The sequence below is a fragment of the Myotis yumanensis genome, unplaced genomic scaffold (assembly GCF_028538775.1).
Source record: "Myotis yumanensis isolate MYYU_CA2020_CCGP unplaced genomic scaffold, mMyoYum1.0.hap1 SCAF_2, whole genome shotgun sequence".
Taxonomy (NCBI): Eukaryota; Metazoa; Chordata; class Mammalia; order Chiroptera; family Vespertilionidae; genus Myotis; species Myotis yumanensis.
Genome location: NW_027223753.1, coordinates 150394841 through 150418696, shown reverse-complemented (window position 1 = coordinate 150418696; position 23856 = coordinate 150394841). Strand labels below are relative to the sequence as shown.

General features: G+C 38.4%; 1 protein-coding gene across 1 annotated transcript in view; it reads left to right on the top strand.

Annotated features, from left to right (window-relative positions):
* Positions 1-23856, top strand: part of SLC9C1 (solute carrier family 9 member C1) — a 92906-nt gene that overhangs the window by 37234 nt on the left and 31816 nt on the right. The window contains exons 10-16 of the mRNA XM_070403773.1: positions 300-381; positions 2230-2396; positions 3041-3166; positions 8955-9049; positions 12867-12986; positions 19685-19880; positions 23377-23562. Of these exons, the coding sequence (XP_070259874.1) occupies positions 300-381; positions 2230-2396; positions 3041-3166; positions 8955-9049; positions 12867-12986; positions 19685-19880; positions 23377-23562 (972 nt within the window). The remainder of the gene's footprint in view (positions 1-299; positions 382-2229; positions 2397-3040; positions 3167-8954; positions 9050-12866; positions 12987-19684; positions 19881-23376; positions 23563-23856) is intronic.

Here is a 23856-nt window from a genome sequence, read left to right as displayed (position 1 = left end):
TATGATATAAAGTATGTACTCAATAAATGTTTTTATTTTTACTTACTCCTAATGTCTGTATAAGTAAGTATACACTTATGTCAAACCATGTGTCCTGATTTTAGTTTGGTTCCAAAAGCGTGGATGAAATATATGCGGGAAGATAGAGAATCCCCAGAGTACTTTCATCACGTCTGATAGCCAAATTCTCCCCTCCATGAGCATCTATTATCACAGTGTAACCTAGCTTAATTTACACTGGTAAATACAAAAGGTATTATATGAAATTGTCATCAATACTTTGTATTTTTCAATTCTAGGTATTATTTCATGGAGTGTCAGTATCCTTAATCACTCTGATTGTCAATAGAATTATTTTGCCAATGGTAGTTAGTAAACTAGGTAAGTCTACTAATTAGTATTCTGAATGAAGAGAGAAGTATTCTAAATATGCTAAAGAATTGGTAAAAATGAAGAAAGAAGCTATATAAATGCAAATCAACAATGTCTTATTGAAGCGGAAATTGGTCCTCTATGTAAAGTCATATGAAAGGTTTAGGCCAACAACCTTTTTATTTATTTTTTTAAATTACTTACTTACATTAGTCCAGTTTAAGTAACATAATACAGTAAATTTATTCAGTTATCTGACAAACTTGTATCAAGAGCCTTCTATATGCCAGGAACAATTTTAACTGACAGTGATACATTATGAAGACTGATCGGATTTCTGAGTTGATAGAGCTTACATTGGAGATAAGTAAACAGTCAGTAAAGAAGTCAAATAAGGTAATATCAAAGTAAACAAACCATATGTAAATACATTAAAAAACACAAAAGGTAAGTAGATTACTGAGGAAGCCATATGTTTAATTAATATATGATTAAGGTCTTAAAAAGGCCACTCTAGTTCTGTGGATAACTGATTGGGAAGAGGGGGGTGGTAAGGAGAATGGAAGTAGAAATAATAATTTTAGGAGGACGTCTGCATAATATAATGTGCCTGTTTTAAACTTCTACTTTTTTAACAATTGAGAGAATGAGATTTAGAGAGTTGAAAGTCCTTGCCCAAGGTTATACTACTAGGTAATGGCAGTTAAGAACTAGAAACATATTGCCTTGATGCTTTTAATCCATTATATTCTTAACTGTTCTATTACCCTTTTATGATACATGGAGTTTCACTCTAATGACATTTTTTTTTCAATCTGAAATTTCATCTTTATGGATAATACTACCCAATCTCCCTTCCTTTCTCATATTTGGAACAAAATCTTTTTCCTTTTCTTCCCCTCCCCCCTAAATTATGTGAGCCTTAGCATGATAAAATGGGAAGAACAGATTAAAGAGATAACATTTTTCAAAAAGTATTTGCTGTTCTATTTAGTAGCTAGATAAACCTAAAATTCTTAGTGTGGAGCATCTGTTTATTTGCACTGAGAGCAGTGAACATTTGCTCATGAAACATTATTGCTTTCCAAACAAGCTTCTATGGCTCAAAAAAGGAAATTATATCTGATAGCAAGAGTACTTCAAACCTTAATGAGGTCTGGAGATATATATAGGGATAAATATATATCATACATATCATATATATGATTTTACATATAGATAGGATATATATGTACACATACTCTGTATATGTGTGTGTATCTGTGTACATTATTTACATATATTTATGTATAAACCTATACCTATATGGCATGTAGATATAGACGATGGATATGCTGTTCAAAGGCCTGAGAACCAGGAAAGGCAATGATATAAATTGCAGTCCAAATCCGAAGGCAGGGAAGGATCAATTTCCCACCTTGAAGACCATCAGTCAGAGAGAGTGAATTTTATTTTGCTCGGCCTTTTGTTCTATTCAGGCCTCCAACAAACTGGATGAGGCCTGACCACATTGAGAAAGGCAATCTGCTTTACTCAGTCTGCCAGTTTAATCCCCTGTCTCCTCATCTATTAAACTGGGAAAAGGGACTCACCTCAAAAGGTGATCAAGATGATAGAAACAAAACTTAATACGTGCAAAGAGCATATGATAAGCACTCAATAAATATTAGTTATTAGGAGGAGTATGAAAGTAGAAAATTTTGAAATTGTTAGTGTTCTTATTATTAAACAATTTATGTTGAGTGTTTAATTAAAAAAAACTATTCAGTACATACAGTAAAAACAAAAGGAAGCTTTATAATTCAGATTAAAAGGGTGATGTTCCTTCTATTTATAAATGTGCTCTTTGTATCGAAGGTCTGCGTGATGTCACATCAACAAAATATAAGTCACTTTATTATACATTTCAACACTTTCAAGAGATAACCAAATCTGCAGCCTCCGCACTCAAATTTGATAAAGATCTTGCTAATGCAGATTGGAACATGGTTGAGAAAGCGATTATATTTCAAAACCCATATGCAGTAAGCAAGTGATATCTTTAACTTATCCCTTCAGAGTAGTATGATTGTCCTTAAGTAGAAAAAATGTTACAAATATTAATTCACAATTTTAATACTTACAATTGACAGAAACGTTGTATTGGTAACTCCTTATTTACCACAATAGTTAGGAGGGGATCTTAGGGAATTTTGTGATCACTGTGGGGCAAAGTAGAAGTGACAACCTCTTTAAGTACACACAAAATATATGTTGTAAATTCAAAACAAGGAGCAGTGTTGCCGCATTCCCCAGAGGTTCGGATTCAGTAGGTCTGTGAACGGATCTAAAAATGTTCATTTCTAACAATTCCCAGGTGATGCAGATGCTACTGGGGAAGCATACTTTCAGAACCACTGGCTTAAAGTGTGATTATATATGCAGTAGCTTTTATAAACTGTTAACAATGCCAAGTAAAGATAAAGATATGCTATAACTCTTTCCTCCCCAAACTGGCAATCATTTTATGTCTAGATAACTGTGAAAGTAATCTTGAACATTTTTCTGTATCTAGAAAATTTTCTATAATTTTTCAAACAAAACTGGTGTATGACTTGCTCAAGGTTTATGCTAAACTATGTTAATATTCATGTATTATTTATTTGGTTTTTATTTGTGTTTTACTTAGTTAAGCCAAGGAGAAACAACAGAACATCAAAAGGTGAACTGTCCAAACTGTAAAACAGAAATAAATGAGACCCTTAACATTGAAGCAATGGAACTGGCCAACAGGCGTATTCTGTCAGCACAAATAGTTAGTACTTATTAAACACTTCTAAAAGTATTTTTGACCTAACATTATACTGAAAACTTCTCCCTTACTGAAGATAATCTTGATTATACTCACCTGCATAGCTTAATATATTGTTTACAAAGGCAAAGGGAAATTTGACATTGTCTTAGGAATCTGCTTGACTACAAAAAAATTAGAGGGATGGAGGGAGGGAGGGAGGGAGGGAGGGAGGAAGAGAAAGAGAGAGAGAGAGAGAGAGAGAGAGAAATAATCCACTTAAATTAGCTTAAGTCAGCGGCTCAACCTGTGTGTCTCGACCCCTTTAGTGGTCAAATGACCCTTTCACAGGGGTCGCCTAAGACCATCCTGCATATCAGATATTTACAGTACGATTCATAAGAGTAGCAACATTACAGTTATGAAGTAGCAACGAAAATAATTGGGTCACAGCATGAGGAACTGTATTTAAAGGGCCAGAAGTTTGAGAACCACTGGCTTAAGTAAAAGGTGTTTTATTATGAGAAACTGGCAGTTTCACAGGTCCCAACGGCAGGAAACATAGCTGAGCTCAACCTTCAGATGTGTTATGCAGTCAGTTCCAATCACTGGCTATCTCTGGGTCCAAACCAGTTTTTCATGAGAGGATACCACCAAGTTCACTAACAACTGCAAGTATAAGGTACTATCTATATATATAAAAGCCAAGTGACCGGTACGACTGGAATGACCAGTCACTATGACGCACACTGTGGTGGCCAAATGGCCCGATTGAGGTCCCGATCACATTGAGGTCCCAAACCTCCTGTGGTCCCTCCCCCCAGCTGGCCTGGCCCCCAATCAGCTCCCCCTCCCCTGATTGGGAGCAGGACCAGCCAGCCAACCTCCTGAATCCTCTTCCCGTGGCCAGCCCAACCCAATTGGCCCCCACTGGGGTGGGCCTGCTGGACCCCACCCATGCAAGAATTCATGCACCGGGCCTCTAGTGTTTTTATATAAAATCTTGAGTAAAATTTAGAGAAATTGTGTAACACAGCAGCATGCAGGATTCTGTGGGAAACTGCTAGCAGCCTAGTTACCATTTTCTATTCAGGGCAGAATATTGACCAGTTGCCATTACTCATCCTCTAGAAATGTTCCTGGTGGGCCTTCCACATTGCACATGGAATTGTCAGGCATCTCTCAGCTGTTCCAGTCATACAGGATTCCACACATTCTACTTTCTCCCGGCAGTCACCCTGGGAGACAAGTTGAGTCTGAAAGGCAGCTTTTCCGAGGACCTAAATACTTTCTTTAAGCAAGTGAGGGGGTGCCATGAAGGATGAACTTATGCCCAGATGGTGCCATGTTTCACCAGCAGGTTTTATGAAATCATGTCTTTGAATCTCTTCCAGATTTTTAATTTATTTCAGGAAAATATAGTATTCAGGAACCCTTAAAGCAATGCAGGAGATTCCATTTTGAATCTCACTTTCATTGTTAATTTGATGCGTGACTCAGGACTTCCTCACGTCAGTCTTTATTCTTCCTATCTGTAAAAGAGAAAACTTAAGCTAACTAAATAACCTGATATTCTTTCTGCTTGTGAAATCCTTTGTTTTTGCAATATACACTCCATGTACCCTCTTGATTTTTTGCCTTAAACACTTGTTTTCTACTATTATATCTTGTTGATTTAGTGCTATGTATGGTTTTTAACCAGGAAATACTATTTTTCCAAAGTAGGTTGGATCTCTCTGCTCTAGATTTTCATCTCACTTCACATCTTTTTAGTTCTTCTTTCTTCTAGATATATTTTCATGTTTATCTCAGTTTGTCAACTTGGTTCCTGCAATATCAATTCTAATGTTCACTGCTCTTAACCATAATATTTATTAGTCTATTAAAGTTTTCAAAGCTTTGGGAATGTCTGTTTAAATCTCAGCCAGCCCTTGTTAACTGAGGCAATATCTTCTCTACTATTGTTCATTAGAAGAAGCAGCACAGCATGACAAAGCTTGGTATAGGAGGAACAATATGCCATAGGGGCTCAACAGGAGACAGGCTTATATTCAGAGAAAACTGATTTGCTAATGTGATTTTGGGAAATCTACTTAACTCCCTGAGCCTCAGCATTCTCATCTATAAAACACATATTCGAATACCTTCCTCACAGACTTGTTGCAAGAATTAAATGTTTATTTAAAACACATATAGATCACTAGCACAATACTCTCCAGGTCCATCCAAGCTGTTGCAAATGGTAAGAGTCCCTTCTCTTTTACAGCTGCATAGTAATCCATTCCGTAAATATACCACAGTTTCTTTTATCCATTCATCTGCTGATGGGCACTTGGGCTGTTTCTATACCTTAGCTATTATAACTCATACTGCTATGAACATAGGGGTGCATGTATTATTTCTGATTGATACTTTAAGGTTTTTAGGATATATTGCCAGAAGTGGGATCACTGGGTCAAATGGGAATTCCATATTTAATTTTTTGAGGAAACTCCGAACTGTTTTCCACAGTGGCTGCACTCGTCTGCATTACCACCAGCAGTGTACTAGAGTTCCCTTTTCTCTACATCCTTGCCAACATTTATGGTTTGTTGATTTGTTGATAGTAGCCATTCTGACAGACAAGTGTGAGGTGGTACCTCATTTTGTTTTGATTTGCATCTTTCTGATGCTTAGTGACTGAGCATTTTTTCATATCACTTGGGCTTCTGTATGTCCCCTTTGGAGAAGTGGCTATTTAGGTCCTTTGCCCATTTACTAATTGGATAGTTTGTCTTTCTTTTGTTAAGTTGTATGAGTTCACCATAAATTTTGGATATTAACCTCTTATTGGATGCATCATTGGCAAATGTGTTCTCCCAGGCAGTGGACTCTCTTTTCACTTTGCTGATGGTTTCTTTTGCTTTGCAGAAGCTTTTTATTATTATGCTAAGCAAAATAAGCCAGTCAGAGAAAGGTATCACATGAACTCACTCATATGTGGACTCTAATGAACAACATAAACTGATGAACAAAATAGATCCAGAGAGATAGAACCATGAACAGACTGATGAATTTCAGGGGAAAGGTGGAGGTGGGGGGTTGGGGAGGAGAGATTACCTCGGGAATTTATATGGGCACGTGCATAGCCCATGGACACAAACAATAGTGTGGCAAAGGCTTGGGAGGGGCAGGTGCAGGAAGGAGGTGGGTCAATGGGGAAAACAGATAAGCAACAACAAAAAACAAAGGGGACATCTGTAATACTTTTAACAATAAAGATAAATTTGAAAATAAATGGAGAGAGAGAGAGAGAGAGAGAGAGAGAGATCCGTTAATTCAATAGTATAGTAGACAGCTCAATAAATGGCAGTTATTTTTAGGAATCAACCATTCTCTAAATTCTTCCTACATTTTGGTGTGAATGATATTTTAAGAATTAACATTTTTCTAGTAACTGCTTTATTATTTGTGTTGCTTTCATGAGTTCATATCATTTTCAGCTTCCTTATTTTTCCATAAGCTACAGTGTTAATCTTTGAGAATACAGAATGTATTTACATCTCACATTACTTTATAAGTATTTTAATTAAATTTGAGGAGAAAAATGCTATGCTATTGAATTCCCTCATCTTCAAATCAGTTCTATTTCTTCCTAGCATGCACTAGAATCAAAACCATGTTTTAATATCCATAAATGATTGTGCAGATAGAATGTATTTGATGGAACTCAGGAATCTTTAGTTATAGTAAAGATTCCAATTTTGGAAGTTGGTCTACACAATTATTTTCAACATACTGAGACCAGCAGCAATGTCAGACAGGGGTTTCCCCAGCACGAGCCTGAAGCAGAGTGGACTCTCAATATATGGACTGAATGTATGAATGAATGTGTTCTGCAAGATAGTAGCAGTTCATTTAATGCTAATAATAGACTGGACACCACAGAGTTCTGTTGTCAAAATGTGTGTATCAGGATCCTTCACTGTACAATTCCTCAGAGCTTTTAATAATCTAATATCCATTACAAACTTTTAAGATAGGAATGCGGCTTTCAGTAGTTCCCATAGTTATCTGGCCACAGAACTCCATTTATTTTGGCAAGTGTAATTAACATCTAGAAGGACCCTGGTTTCCTACAGAACCAGTTGGGTTCTACCCACTGCTCAGACCTAACTTTTACACTCATGAGCTATCCAGACCTATCTCATGGTCTGTACTCTGTAAGACAGCTTCTTTTTATAAAGATACTAGAGGCCCGGTGCACAAAAATTTGTGGACTGGTGGGTGGGGGGGGTGTCCCTCAGCCCCACTTGTGCCCTCTCACAGTGTGGGACCCCTCAGGAGATAATGACCTGCTGGCTTAGGCCCGCTCCCGGGTGTCAGAGGGCAGGCCCAATCCCTAGGTGCAGCCCCTGGTCGGGCTCAGAGAAGGGCCGATTGGGGAGTTGGGGCGCTGCCCCCTGTCATGCCCAGAGCAGGGTGGATCGGGAGGTTGTGATGCCACCCCTAGTCACGCTCAGGGTAGGGTCGATTGGGGGGTTGGGGCGCTGCCCCCTGTCACACTCAAGGCAGGGTCGATGGGGAGGTTGCGGCGCCACCCCATGTCACACACAGAGCAGGGCTGATCAGGGGGTTGGGGCGCTGCCCCCTGTCACACTGCTCCAGGGGCCAAGAGGCCTCACGGCTCCGCTGATCCCAGTGCTAGGAGCCCTTGCTGCTCCACTGATCCCAGTGCTGGAAGGGCTCGCGGCTCCACTTGACACAGGGGCAGTGAGGCCTCGCGGCTCCACTGATCCCAGTGCCAGGAGGCCTCGTGGCTCTGCTGATCCCAGTGCTGGGAGGCCTCGCCGCTCTGCTGATCCTGGGTTTGGGAAGCCTTGTGGCTCTGCTGATCCCGGGTTTGGGAGGCCTCATGGCTCCGCTGATCCTGGTGCTGGGAGGCATATTACCCTTTTACTATATAGGATAGAGGCCTGGTGCATGTGTGGGGGCCAGCTGGTTTGCCCTGAAGGGTGTCCCGGATCAGTGTGGGGGTCCCTGGCCAGCCTGGATGAGGAGCTGATGGCTGTTTGCAGCTGGTCACACCCCCTTCAGGGTGGGGGTCCCCACTGGGGTGCCTGACCAGCCTGGATGAGGGGATGAGGGTTGTTTGCAGCTAGTTATACCCCCTTTAGGCTGGGGGTCCCCACTGGGGTGCCTGGCCAGTCTGGGTGAGGGGCTGAGGGCTGTTTTCAGGCTGGCAGGTGACTGAAGCTCCCAACCTCTCCTTTTGTTCTTTTTTTTTTTTATTCTGGGATTTATTTACCTTCTGTGGCTGTCACTGGAGCTGAGAGCCGGCTTTAGCTCTAAGGCTCGGCTCCAGCTCTGAGACCTCGGCTGCTGAAAGCAGGTTTCTGGGCTTTGTTTACCTTCTGTATTTGAAACTTTGTTGCAACTCCAGCTCTGAGATCCTGGCTGACTGAAAGCAGGTTTCTGGGTTTTGTTTAGCTTCTATATTTGCAACATTGTTTTTTAGAGAGCAGCTCAGAGCTGGGCTGCAGCAGGTGGAGAACGTTGGCTTCCTCCGTCACTGGAGCAAGCAAGCCTCCTGTTTGCTTCAGGGGCCTGGCTGCCAGCCACCATCTTGGCTGGCAGTTAATTTGCATACCTTGCTGATTAGCCAATGGGAAGGGTAGCGAAGTTATAGTTAATTACCACGTTTCTCTAGTATTAGATAGGATAAATTCTTTGGGGATTTTGACTTCTTTCTCACAGATTACTTTTCCATTAAAGTGAATAAATAAGTTGCAATTGTTATTCACACTGTATCATTATGTGACTCTACTTTCAGGCAAGCTACCAGAGACAATACAGAAATGAGAGTCTGTCCCAGAGTGCGGTCCAGATGCTGGTGGGCGCAGCAGGAAGCTTTGGTGAGAAGGGAGAGTAAGTACATTGTCAGGAGAAAATTTCTATACTCTTAATGTTAGAAATTGTGCAAGATTTTTTTCTTGCTTTTCTCTGATAAGTTGGGATCATCCAGTGTTATGTGTGGAAGCCCATGTCTACTCTACGCCCCACAACCAGGCCAGATAACCTACACTCAGTTTTCTTGACTTGCTCTACTCGTTCAGACCTCTGCACATATGAAAAAGCTACTCCTTCTTACTAAGATGCTCTGCCCTTTCTATTTGCTTCCTAAAAAGCTAAACTATAATAAACTGCTCTCTCTCTCTCTCACTAATCAAATGTCTCACTAAGTCAAAGACTTTCTTGATCCCTATAGGCCCATCTACCCACAACACACCCTCTCTGAATATTCAGCATACACTTGTAATGATTTCTTTAGATTAAGTCTCCACAGTAAGTAGTGAGTTCCTCAAAGTCAGGGTTTTAGGGATTACCCTAAAGTTACCCCCTGTGGGGGCATGAAGGCAACAAAGCCCAGATACACCTTTGTTCTGGTCTATACTCCTGGTACTAAGGACACCAAAATTCCCTGTTCAAATGAATCTAAGTTTATTTATGGGGTTGTATTCTTGGACCTTTTCCCATGAGCCATCACCTTAAAAGCAAACTGGGCCTTTAGTGTATAAACCTAAGAGGTGTGGCAGCCTGGTGTCCACTCACAGTACCACTGGTTTGTGGTACCGTGAGAGATGAAGACAGTGTGGGATGTGAAGCAGCCAGACACTGGAGCATGTTCTTGCTAGAGTTCAAGTACAAATTTTCAGAGTCTATGAGTTTTAATTCAAGCCTAGCCATGCAAATCATATGACATTATATTTGTCAAGATAGAAAGATAAAATATCTTATTTAAAATGTTGGTTTCTTGGTTAATAATGTTTAAATATTTCACATATAGTGCAAGGCTCTCCATTTGCGCTATTGCTCCAAGCCCTTCAAATGCTTAGGAGACCTGAGTGGTGTTAGGGTTGTTCAGGAAGAGGGCTGGGCAAACGTAGTCAATTTAAAACAATATGATGTATACTTTTCAAAGAGTGAATAAATGACATGCTGAAAGCATTATCACTTCATTGTCCATGAAAGGTTAATTAAAACAAAACAAAACAAAACAAAACAAACAAACAATAATACAGAGCAGCTCAGCCCACTGCCTTGATTTTTCCTCTTTAAAATCCTCCAAGAAGGTAGAAGCAGCATAAGTCTATGAATAAATGGACACAAAGAAGATGTCAACAGTGGGAGAAGGGGGTTAAAGAGGTGAAAAAATTCATAGTAGACAATGAAGGCAAATTTTGGAATATATTACATTTTTATTCACACATGTAAGAGATACTAGTAAATATTGAATACTAATATACACAGAATTATATGCCAGGCACTGTGGGGAATATCAAGATTAGTGAAATGGTGTTCCAATCTCCAGAGACTTTCTATTAATTACACTTGTAATGAGTACTTGCTCATTTGCTGGGCTGTCTTGGAGTTGATTTTGCCATTTGCTGATGATTCTTACCAGTAACCCCATGTGTGGGTGTCTTGTGGCAAGAAAAAAAAATCTAAGGAGAGAAAGAGTATCAAGTTTAAAAAGGAGTACCAAGACCTGTGCTAAGTGCCTGTGTAATTACCTAAGAAATAATATATTGAATAAAGAGCTTTTATTAAGTTTTGTTTCAGATACAGTCTTAAACATTTAACATATATTACCAATTTTATGTCTAAAATCCTATGAGGTGAATGCCATTGTTATTATCCTCATTTTGCAAATGAGGAAAGTGAGTCCCAGTGAGATTAAATAATTTACCCAATATTATTTGTCTAATAAATTACAGAGCTTATTAGATTTGAAGCTAAGTTGTCTTACTATCCAGTTAAAAAGATCATACTCTCTTCCTAATATGGGTCAAACAGTGAACAGTTGATATAAAAATAAGAATGCAGGAGCCTGAATTACTTAATTTAGGCTGTAAAATGTCATGTACTTACTGATATTACAGAATTTTAGGATTCATTAGAAGTTTGAAAATTATCATACCTTAGATATTAACTCCTTCAGGAAGGTTTCCTGATTCCCCATGACTCTATTCAATGTGCCTCCCCACAAAAGAAAATAAATGTGCCCCCTTTGTGGGTCTGGCTTGTCCTCTTACAGATTTTCTCCATAGCAACATTTACTACACTTTACTGCAATTGTTTTTGCGTGTTTTACTTCACTACTCTGCTAAATCCTTGAGGACAGAAACCAGTATTTGTTTGTGGCTTATGGTTTATCCCCAGCATTTAGCAACCAAAATAGGTGTCCAATAAATAATTTAAAAATTAGGAATGAATCAAATCATATACACATTAGTGATTTTTTAAATGTAATTCCCATGTTATTATATTGAATCATAGAGAATTGAATGATTTTATTTTTTTCTCAATTACATCAGTTTTCCTATAGCAGATAAATTGCCCAATTTTCAGAGAGTGAACATTATAATCAGCTAGAGGCCTGGTGCACGGATTCATGCACTTGTGGGGTCCCTCAGGCTGGCCTGTATCCTCTTGCAATCCGGGGTCCCTCAGGGGATGTTGAACTGCTGGTTTCGGCCCGATCCCCACAGGCCAGGCTGACATCCCCCAAAGGATGTAGTAGTGCACAAAGCAGCAGACGGCCAGGGAGGAGCCCGAGCAGGGGCCAGGCGCCATGCCGTTCCTGCTCATTCTGGTCCCACTGCATCTGCTACTGCTGCCTGGTAGCACTGCCACGGAGGCAGGAGAGGCTCACTCCAGGGCTGCTTCGCTCACCAGCCATGAGCCCAGCTTCTGACTGAACAGTGCTCCACTGTGGGAGCGCACTGACCACCAGGGGGCAGCTCCTGCATTGAGCATCTTCCCCCTAGTAGTCAGTGCGCATCATAGCTACCAGCCGACCGGCTGGCTGGTCGAGTGGTTGACCGGTCGCTTAGGCTTTTATATATATAGATAGGAAGGACAAGGTCCGCCTTTGAACTTAAGTCACCAATGACCTTCCATTAAGCCATTTTTTAATGTAGGACCTCAGACCCAAGGACAAAACTCTATCCTCCTTCTATGGAAGACAATGAAAGTATCTGGACAGCAACAGGTAAGTTCCTCATAAAACCAAACAAGACCAAATCATAGCACACAGATCTAAGCTGTCTCAATAGAAAAGTCAGAAGAAAACTACAGACAAGTGCCACCAAAGTATCTTTTGGGGTTTTATTACCACTGAATTCTCCAAGAAACCATTTTAACTCTTAATCTACCACTTGTATTTTCCCCATAAATTCCTTGGCTACTTGCCCAAAAGGTGAAAGAAAGGAGATGAGAGGATATGTAAGATCGGCTGGATGTCTCATAATACTTTCTCATTTAATTATCCCAGGCTAACAGAGGTATTTTTACCTCCATTTTACAGAGCAAACAGGTTAATGAGGTAATTTGTTCATTGCCAAACCAGATAATGGGGTTCACAACATGAAAACCCATATGTAGTTGAATCCCAAATATTTGAACTAAGGTATGCTTTCTATTCCTGAACCTTGACCTCTCTACCATTTTAAACCATGTATCTCCAGATTTTTATACTCTCTATTTAATAAGTGAGCCCCACATATTAAAATTCATAATTATATGTCTATTGTATCTATAACTTTGAGACTTGAAACTATGCCCATGAAAATGTCTCATTTGCAGTCATCACAGGGCAAAATAGTATTTTTGCTTTCTGCCAATACTGCATTCAACTTATCCCCAAATTTAAAAGTATATTTAAAGATTTCTCTTTTTTTAGGTATATGAGTCTTGAAACAATAAAGATTTATTCTGAAAGCAAAACAATTCTTACCTTTGTTAGAAAAGTATTGCTCAATTGGGTATATAATACTAAAAAGGAAAAAGGGATCCCATCAAGGTAAGAGAAATTTCTGGATCATAATGATAATTTTGTTTAATTTCTTTAACATAAGAAATTGTTTTTCACAGCTGTAGACAATTTTGAAATCAGGAAGTATGAGTCCATTAACTTTTCTTTTTCAAGATTGGTGCAGCTATTTGGGGTTACTTGCAATTGTATATGAATTTTTAAAATCCTCACCTGAGGATATTTTCACTAATTTTTAGACAGAGGGGGGAGGGTTAAGAGGGAGATGGAGAGAAGAAAACATCAATTGGTTGCTTCCCATATGTGCTCCAATCTCCCTGAAACCTGGGTATGTGCCCTGATAAGGAATCGAACCCTCAACCTTTTGGTGTATGGGACGATGCTCCCATCAACTGAGCCACACCGGCCAGGGATATATACAAATATTTTTAATTAGCTTGTTTCTATCTGGGGGGAAAATGCCATTGAGATATTCATAGGAATTGCATGGAATATGTTGACAGCTTTGGGTAGAATTGTCATCTTAGCAACATTAAGCTTTCCAATTTGTGAATATGGAATGACTTTTCATTTACTAACATTTCTAATTTCTCTCAGAAATGTCTTACCATTTTCATTGTACAAATTTTAATTAAATTTATTTTTTTTACCTTTTCTTCAGTTAAATTTAATCTTAAATATTTTTTTTCCTTTTTTAATGCCTTCATAAGTTAATTTTTTCAATTGTATTTTTGGATTATTTATTCCTAGTATATAGAAATACAACTGATTTTTAATATATATTTTAAAGTTTTCCTTTAATATGTTTTTTTAATTGATTTCAGAGAGGAAGGGAGAAGGATAACGAGGTAGAAACATCAGTGATCAGAGAGAATCATTGATCGGCTGCCTCCTGTACACACACACTGGGATGGATCCCAAAATCCAGCATTTGCCCTGACCAGGAATCAAACTGTGACTTCCTGGTTCATGGGTCAATGCTCAAACAGTGAACCACACTGGTCAACTGATTTTTTTAAAATATATTTTATTGATTTTTTACAGAGAGGAAGGGAGAGAGATAGAGAGTTAGAAACATCGATGAGAGAGAAACATCGATCAGCTGCCTCCTGCACACTCCCCACTGGGGATGTGCCCACAACCAAGGTACATGCCCTTGACCGGAATCGAACCTGGGACCCTTGAGTCCGCAGGCCGATGCTCTATCCACTGAGCCAAACCGGTTAGGGCAGGTCAGCTGATTTTTATTTATTGATTCTATATCCTGAAGCTTTGCTGAATTCACTTATTAGTTCTCAGTTTGGGGAAATTCTCTAGGATTTTCTGCATATAAGATCCTGTCATCTATGAATAGAGGTAATTTTACTTCTTTCTTTCCAACTTGGATGGCTCTTATGTCTTTTCTTCAACTCAATAAGAGTATCAAAGATTGAGTGTCTAATCCACCACACTCAATAAACAACAAAAGGACATCTGTGCTATAATTATTTTAAAGCCTTTAATACTAAATTAAGCTACAACCTTCTGAGTAATTTTTGTTGTTGCTGTAACTTAAAGAAAGAGAAATTTGAAAACTGTAATTGATAGTCAATTTATCCGTTAGACTATCTCCAAAATGCCATTCATCTCAGTAGGTAATACAGATTCTGGAGTTAAATGCTATATTTAGAATCCCCTTCTCCATCATTTATTAGCTAAATGAGTTTTTCAGGTCTCAGTTTCCTTATTTGAAAAATAGGTATAATAATATTTTTGTTATATTCTGGAAGCTAACTGATTTATGTAAAGCATCTGGCAAATAGTAGATGCTAAAATATAATAGTTAGGTTCTCCTCTGCTTGATGGGATCATTATTATATAGTGTGTGTAGAAGTCTAGGGATTAGCACTGGGTAGTCATTTAACAAATATTAATATTTATTACTAAGTGCTGAGTAACATTCCATTGAAAATTAAGTTCTTTAGCTAATGGATAAAGTCATAAATATGGGGATATGGCATTTAAAAAAGAGCAACAAATATGAAAGGAAACAAATAACCATGAAAAAAAAAAACAGCAGAAATAACAGCAGACTTATATCCCTATGACTTCATAACTGAAATGTTAAAATTAATAAGTGATGGACTCACAAACATGAACAAGTCAATCACCAAAAGAAACTGAACAGAAAAATGAAAAAATACTTATAATTCTTAAAATTAAAAATTCAACTTGAATTATTCAGAATTGAATACAAAATCAACATGATATATCTAATTTAGAGAGATACAACTAGAGTTGAGCAAATAAGAATAAATAGAAAAATATCAGGACCCTGAGATTTGAAGTGCTAACACTTGGGCAGACAAATTTGAGGAGGCTAAACCCCCATATTCTCATGAACACTCTGGCCTGACAGAAGCAGCTGCCTCTACCTTGCTGGAGGATGATAGCCTCCCAGCACCTTCACAGGCTGCAGACACATCACAAGATAAAGCTTGTCATTGTTTCAGGGTCAGTCTCTACCACCTTTTATTATTTCCAAGGTAATTAGCAAGGTCAGATCTTAACACAGCAAGAGGATTCTACAACTTATCAACTGAAGAACTCACAAGACCTAACCAGCCCTGACCGGTTTGGCTTGGTGGATAGAGCATCGGCCTGCAGACTCAAGGGTCCCAGGTTCGATTCCAGTCAAGGGCATGTACCTTGGTTGCGAGCACAAACCCAGTAGGGAGTGTGCAGGAGGCAGCTGATCAATGTTTCTCTCTCATTGATGTTTCTAACTCTCTATCTCTCTCCCTTCCTCTCTGTAAAAAATCAATAAAATATATTTAAAAAAAGACCTAACCAATATCAGAGAACACTAGTAGAACATACAAGAGAATGGATCTTGAGAAGATTGCAACATGAAGCCAGATTATGAATAATTTCTTGGCATGATGGTCTTATCCATGATGAGCCAAGGTTCAACATGTGGTCAACGAGACTTGGAATTGGTATTATTACATGCCTGAAATGGGTTTTGAAGCTTGACTAGGACAAAACCCTACAGTAAATGAGGTGCAGATGATAAAAAAAAATTATAATATTTAATGATATTAATTATGTGGGAATGAAGAACCAACCACATGACCTCTGGGAAGACCTGCAGAACATTTCCCTTCACCAAGGCAACAGTGATAAACTCAATGATAGATGTCTTCTGCAGGATATAGTTGACAATATTTGAAACAATAGAATTGGTGCTTCAATTCCTTGCCTCCTGCCATTCCTTGGCAGAATGAATGGCAGAAGACAAATGGCAGTACTTAAATGTCAGAGAAAGGATGAGCATACTTTATTTTGTGAGCAGCAAATCAGAGAATGGCTAACAAATAATGTAAGTCAAAGGGAAATATAGACAGTTAATTCACTATTACTTTATTTCTAAAGATAGAGAGCTGGTGGGCAAAGGGGTGAGATCACGTACTGCAACAGAAAATTATGATCCCTCACCTTTCTTCCAGACATGTCAGTTCTCAGATCCAGAGCTCTTGAGAAAGGATGGCAACAATGCCACAAGTATACAGGAGAAATATTCTCTCAATATATATTTTTTCCAAATGGACCTTTAGGCACTTTACCAGAGTTACTATGCATTGGGAAAAGAAAAATACCTTGACTTTTGTACTTTGGTGATATGGCATCCTATCTAATAATAGACAAATAGGGTAATTAACCATACCTCTGCTCAGCTTCCCATTGGCTAATCAGGGAGATATGCAAATTAACTTCCAACCAAGATGGGGGCCGGCAGCCACTCAGCTGAAGTGAACATGAGGCTTGCTTGCTCCAGTGATGGAGGAAGCCAAGATTCCCTGCCTGCCGCAGCCCGGCTCTGAGCTCCTGAAGCAACAGCTCCAAAAACAACAATGTTTCAATTACAGAAGCCAAACAAACCCCAGATACCTGCTTTCAGCAGCCGCGGCCTCAGAGCTGGAGCCAGACCTCAGAGCTGGAGCCGGCTCTCAGCTCCAGTGACAGCTATAGAAGGTAAATAAATCCCAGAATAAAAATAAAAAGGAAAAAAAAGAGGATGGGAGCTTCAGTTGCCCGCCAGCCTGAAAACGGCCCTCAGCCCCTCACTCATACTGGCCAGGCACCCCAGTGGGGACCCCCACCCTAAAGGGGGTGTGACCAGCTGCAAACAGCCATCAGTCCCTCACTCAGGCTGGCCAAGCACCCCAGCGGGACCCCCACCCTGATTCGGGAGATACAACTAGAAAAATACCTGGACTTTTGTACTTTGGGGATATGGCATCCTATCTAATAATAGACAAATAGGGTAATTAACCATACCTCCGCTCAGCTTCCCATTGGCTAATCAGGGAGATATGCAAATTAACTTCCAACCAAGATGGGGGCCGGGCCTCTATCCTATATAGTAAAAGGGTAATATGCAAACTGACCCTAGCAGCAGAGTGACTGGGAATCACTGGTCAATATGACACACACTGACCACCAGGGGGCAGAGACTTAATGCAGGAGCTGCCCTCTGGTGGTCTGTGCACTCCCACAGGGGGAGCTCTGCTCAGGCACAAGCCAGGCTGATGGCTGCCAGTACAGCAGTGGTGGTGGGAGCCTCTCCTGCCTCCTCAGCAGCGCTAAGGATGTCCGACTGCAGCTTAGGTCTCCTCCCCACTGGCAAGTGGACATCCCAGGAGGGCTGCCGGGCTGCCAGAGGGATGTCTGCCATCTTAGGCCCAATCCCCTGGGAGCAGACCTAAGCCAGCAAGAGGTCATCCCCTGAGGGGTCCCAGACTGCGAGAGGGCACAGGGCAGGCTGAGGGAACCCCCCCCCCCCCACTAAATGCACAAATTTTTGTGCACCGGGCCTCTAGTTTAAAATAATACTGATACAAAAAGCTTAAAATCCTATCATAGTCCTCAATTTAAAGTGGGAGCTTTTAGGCTGATCAAGTTTCTGACTCAATCTGTCTCATAGAAGTCTAGCAGGTCCACTGTGTGGTTATTTCCCCAAGGCTTTGAGTGTATAATTGAGACAAACATACTTAGTATCTAGCCAAACACTCACATTATCTAACTGACATACCAATCAAGGCTCATTATGGCAGGAAGGACCAGGTAATCAAGTGGAACCCATGGCCAAAATAGTAATAAGAAGCAATATAGCATTTCAGGATTAAGAAGTTAACATGAACATGAAAGATTTAAAGGTATTATGAATTAGCTGCATCATATTTTTTCAATTCATCTTTGTGGCATAAACAAGTCATTATAAACAGGCAAAAGGTAACCTCAAGTGCAATACTTTACCAGATATTATTTTATTGCTGGAAGAAATAAAAAAATTTAAATCAAAATCACTGCCTGAAGGCCTGGAGGGCCCTACCAATTTAATGCCAGGATTATATTTGTGTTCATGTTTTATGTTCTTTTCTTAAATAGAACCTCAAATTGTAAAAGTTTCAATTCCTGTGTAACACAGATTGACCTCTGCAAATAGGGAAGTGATCCAGTACTTAAACCACTTTTCAATCAGTAATTAATTAATCAATAAGAGTTTTAACAATGAAAATGCATTATACCATTTGAATAATTAAAAAATAAAATTAAAAATACATAAAGTAAATCCTCATCCCCAATTCCACTTTCTAGAATACTTAGTATGGGAAATATTTTCCACAGCATACACATAACTTTAAAATTTTTTTTTATTAAAATGTGGACCCAAACTGTTCCACCACACACATCCTGGGATTTGGTCTTAATTTTATGCTTTGACAAAGAAAGATGCTCATAATACATTATTAAGAGAGAAAAAAATCAGGTTACAGGACAGTATGTATGATATTCCTTTTGTGTTTATAGACAGTGATTATATAACAAAAGGATCAGAACAATATTTAAATTGTTAATAGTAGTTATCTCTGAGAAGTGGAATTATTGGAAGGTGGAAAGGATTTCCTTTGTTTGTTTTTAAAAATATTTCCAGTTTAAATTGTCCCTGACTTGCTCTAACTGGTTTGGCTCAATGGTTCGATTCCAGTCAGGTGCATGTACCTTGGTTGCAGGCACATCCCCAGTGGGAGGTGTGAAGGAGGCAGCTGATCGATGTTTCTCTCTCATCAATGTTTCTAATTCTCTATCCCCCTCATTTTCTCTCTGTAAAAAAATCAATAAGATATATTTTTAAAAAATTGTCCCTGTCTTATAAACAAAAGTATTTCTATTAAAAGTACAGTGAAGCCTGGAGGGGTGGCTCAGTTTTTTGGAGCGTAATTCCATACACACAAAAAAAAAGAGAAAGAAAATGCAGTTAGATTCCAGTTGAGGCACATACCTAGGTTTCGGGTTAGGTCCCTGGTCAGGGCACATAAGGGAAGCAACCTATCAATGTTTCTCTCCCACATTGATATTTCTCTCTTTCTCTTCCTTCTCTCTCTAAAAATAACCTAAAAAAACAACATATAATCAGATGAGGATTTTTAAAAAGTACAGTAAAAATGAGTGAGAGGTGAGGAAGGTGAGAAAGAAAGAGGGAAAGCAGCATCAGTCATTTCCAGAAGAGGAAATTAAAAGGACACTATCTGAAGTAGGATGCCAGAAGGTGTTAGCTCCTGATGGCCACCTCCCAGAACTAAGCTGGACTCCATAGTTATTGATGATTAGAATAGAGCTGGAGATATAATGAAAATAATTCCATGTAATTCTTTTATCAGATAAAACTTCCTCTTTTTTTACAGATATTGCTTTCTTAATGTATTCCATAAAATAGTATTTACTGATGAATTTGAATATGTCGGATACCTTGTGATACTAATGAATACGTTCCCTATTATAATTTCTTGGATGCCCACAATATATTACACCTATGACGATGAATTAAGACAATCTAACTACGTATTTATGGGATTTTACATCCTGGAGTGCCTAGTTAAGGTAATCAATGTGTGTGTGTGTGTGTGTGTGTGTGTGTGTGTGTGTAATATTCAAGAGGGAGATTTCCTAACTTCATTTTTCAACACTAGCTACAGTTTTCTAGGAGTATATAAAATTCTCTTCCACTTCTCACACAAATAAACTTCAGTTCTTAAAGATAATTTTAGGGTGACTCAATATAACATATCCATACTTAAGGATTAGTGTGTGTCAAAGGGACCCAGAATGAGTTTCACAGGTATTGGAAATGTTCTTAAACTTAGCAAGGTAGTAAAGACATGGATGTTGGTTTTACTATTTTTACACTAACTAGATAAATAAATGGATAAATAGATGGATAGATACTCATTTATACAAAATGATATCATAATTTGATTTTTAAATCCAATATAAAGGTAGTTGTCAAATAATGGAAATATACACCCACAAATTGATAACAATATTGTGTCATATGGATCAACAAGTTGTAATATATTTTAGCCAGAAAGTTTAAATAAAATAAGTATATCTGATATTTGGATAAAATTAATGAGTCTCAAATTTTTAATGGGAAATTAAAATGCTACTGCAGAGTGATACTATTGCAGAGGGGATAGACTCACAACCCATCACATTACATGTGATAAATTCCAAGCTAGTTGGAATGATCATAGGACATTTCATATATTTTTTTAAAAATAAAGCAATTAATGTTAGGGTTAGTTACAGGGTGAGGGTGAGAATGAAGAGTTTCCTAAAATATGTAATATCTTTTACTGTAACATGTACTATAGTGGAAAGAGCCCAGAGCTGGAATTTAGTAAAATGGTTCTGATTTTAGTTTTCTATGACAAACTGTTCACAAGATCACTGAATTTCTCCCAATTTCAATTTTTTTCTTCTTTAAAAGTCAGGGTTGGTCTAAATAATCAATGAAGATTCCTCTAGCTCTGTTATTCTTTGTACTCTGCCACATTGAATCTGCTGTCATAGCCACGAATAGCAATAGCTTCATCCAATCAGGTCCACTTATACAGTGGTTCTCACCTTCTGGCCCTTTAAATACAGTTCCTCATGTTGTGACCCAACCATGATTATTTTCATTGCTACTTCTTAACTGTAATGTTGCTACTGTTATGAATCATAATGTAAATATCTGATATGCAGGATGGTCTTAGGCAACCCCTGTGAAAGGGTAGTTTGATGGCCAAGGGGGTCGCGACCCACAGGTTGAGAACCGCTGCACTTATGACAGCAGCACTGGACTGTAGAGATATGGTCAACCATCATAGCTGAGATGATACTCCCAAGCCTGTGCAACCCTGTTCCTGTCTCCCATCTACTTCACACAAAATGTGTCCTCACTGCCCAGTTTTCAAACTTGCCTTCATCTAACATTTCCTCTACCCCCTTTTCTGTTTAATTCAGTTCTCCTCCTTTATACTATGCCTTTTAAAATATCCATTATGCTATCAACAATAATAATAAATGATCACCTATAAAGTACCAGTCATTTTTTATTATAACATTTCAAATCCTTAAATTGACCTTTTAACACACACACACACGCACACACACACACATACAGTCCCCAAAAATGTATACACACTGAATAATTATTCATTCCAACAGGTTAAATCTGAAAAGAAAGAAACATCAATTGAGCTATCAGCTGTTAAAGTGTGTATACATTTTTGGGGACACCCTGTACTCTTATATATACCATGTGAATTTTATAGATGAGGGACCTGAGTGTCCGATAAATTGTGTTACTAATCTGGAATCACATAGCTAATTAATAGTAGAATTGGAATCCAACCCTTCATAGGTATTGTTCTTTTTAATAAACAATGCTGCCTTAAATTTTTTCCTTCCTATATTTTCAACATTTTCCCAAACACTCTTCAACCTATTAGAGATGGCCTCTAGAATCTTTCTTAAAGGAAGGGTAGTAATTCCTTTTCTTCATCTGCGAACATTACCTGAACTTCTAAACATTCTTTGACAAACTTACATTCAACAAACCCCTATTTCTTTGAAGTCCATACCTACCTTCCACACCAGGCTCTTCCTCTCCTGTGGCTGTATTCTAGTGACCTGGAGATAACTTCTTCACATTTTGAAATACTTGGAATTTGGATACAGTCTTTATACTAATTTTTTCAAGTTCCTGAGAGAATGATCCAACTTATACCTGTTTCAATAAGAAGGAAATGAGACATCTATGGAGGCTAAATGGTGATGTGGGCAGGACCTCATAAGACCAGAATCTGGTCTTCTGCTTTATAGATTCAGACACTGAATTTCCTCAGCCTGGCCAGATGTGAGCGGACTCAAGGGAAACTACTCTAGCACCAAACACACAGGAATCTGTTTATAAATAGCATAGCAATTTCTTAATTAGTAATAAAGCATATGTTTTCCCTGGGACATGATTATGTCTGCCTCCTACACTTCCTTTGAATCATGGTGAGTAGGGGCATAAGGCTGCTAAAAGAAAACAAATTCATCCAAATTACAAATCAGTATCTTAAGTATTATAATAAAGGACTACACAGGAGCTATGGGGGGAAAACAACAACAGGATTTTCTTATTCAGAATAAAAGGGTCAGAAAAGAAAGACCTTCAAGGGTAGTAGATACTTGAGTTGGAGTTTGAATAATGAATAAGAGCCAAAGTAGGAAACGAGTACCATGAGCACACAGCATAATGGACAAGAACAAGGTAAAACTTAGAGGCAACATTGTGACACAACAAGAGACATCATTCCCAATGACTGGAGCTTAGGGGTGGGATGGTCAAGGTGGACATTGGAGAGATGATAACTTTGTGTAGAGGATATAGAAATTGAGACAGGAGACACAGCCATGAATTAACAGTAAAGGGCCTCATAGGCCATGCTATCTCTTCACTTCCCTGGCATTTACTATCCATAGTCTAATCCATAGTCTAATGAATCCATAGGCTTGTGCATTCCAGTGCCTAGTTAATTCTTACCATCCATAGTCTAATGACTCCTATATTTATGTCTTCAGCTCAGGTTGTATCTAGAGCCTCATAGACAAGAGCTGACTGGATTTCTCCAGCAAAATACTGTGCAGACATTGCAAACAGCATATTCAATACAGATATATTTTCTGCAAACTTACTCTTTCTTTAAAATTCCACAGGAAACCCAATTTCCCCGGCTGAAATACACAATATTTTTGACACCTCCCAGTCTCTTAGATATAGTAATTTTCAATAAAAGGGTTTTTTTAATAAAGAAGGAATGAGTTGATAAGCTATCATAAAATAGTAGTTATTTTGAATATTTACTCCTTTGGAATAGACTTTGACATTTGAAACATTTAATTTCAAATTGTTATTTTAAAATATGATAGTGTATTAGTATTTTAGAAAAGTAGTCTTAAGGTAGGTCAGAGAAAAAACTTAACTAGTGATGTTTCAGCTATTGTAGAAAAAGGATATAGTGAAATCACAAACAAATAATATAATTCCTTTTAAAATCAACAGATAGCAGCAATGAGGAAAGAATATTTTTTGCACGCCTGGAACCTATTTGAATTAGTAATTGCATTAATTGGCATCATAGATGTAATAATTGTTGAGGCAGAGTCCATTTATAACATTTTTGATTTGGATGAAATAGTGGTGTTTTTTAAAGCTATTCGACTTCTTCGCATACTACGCATTTTGAAGGTAAAGAACTATTAAATTATGCAATTTCAAATTTCTTCTCATAGTTTTATAAAATGTAAACTAAAACAAGTTGATGAGTTGTATGGCTTCCACTTCTGTTGGGCTGATGTGTATGTTTCAAATTTTAGATTCCTTTGACAAATTAAGTTTTATAACATAAATATTCAAATTATATTAGAAATTCATTTAGTACATGGAAGTATAGAAATACTCAACATAGCTTTTTCTTTGAATAGAGAGTACATGAAAAATTCCATCTCTCTATATAAAAGCCTTAAGTGACCATCCAACTGT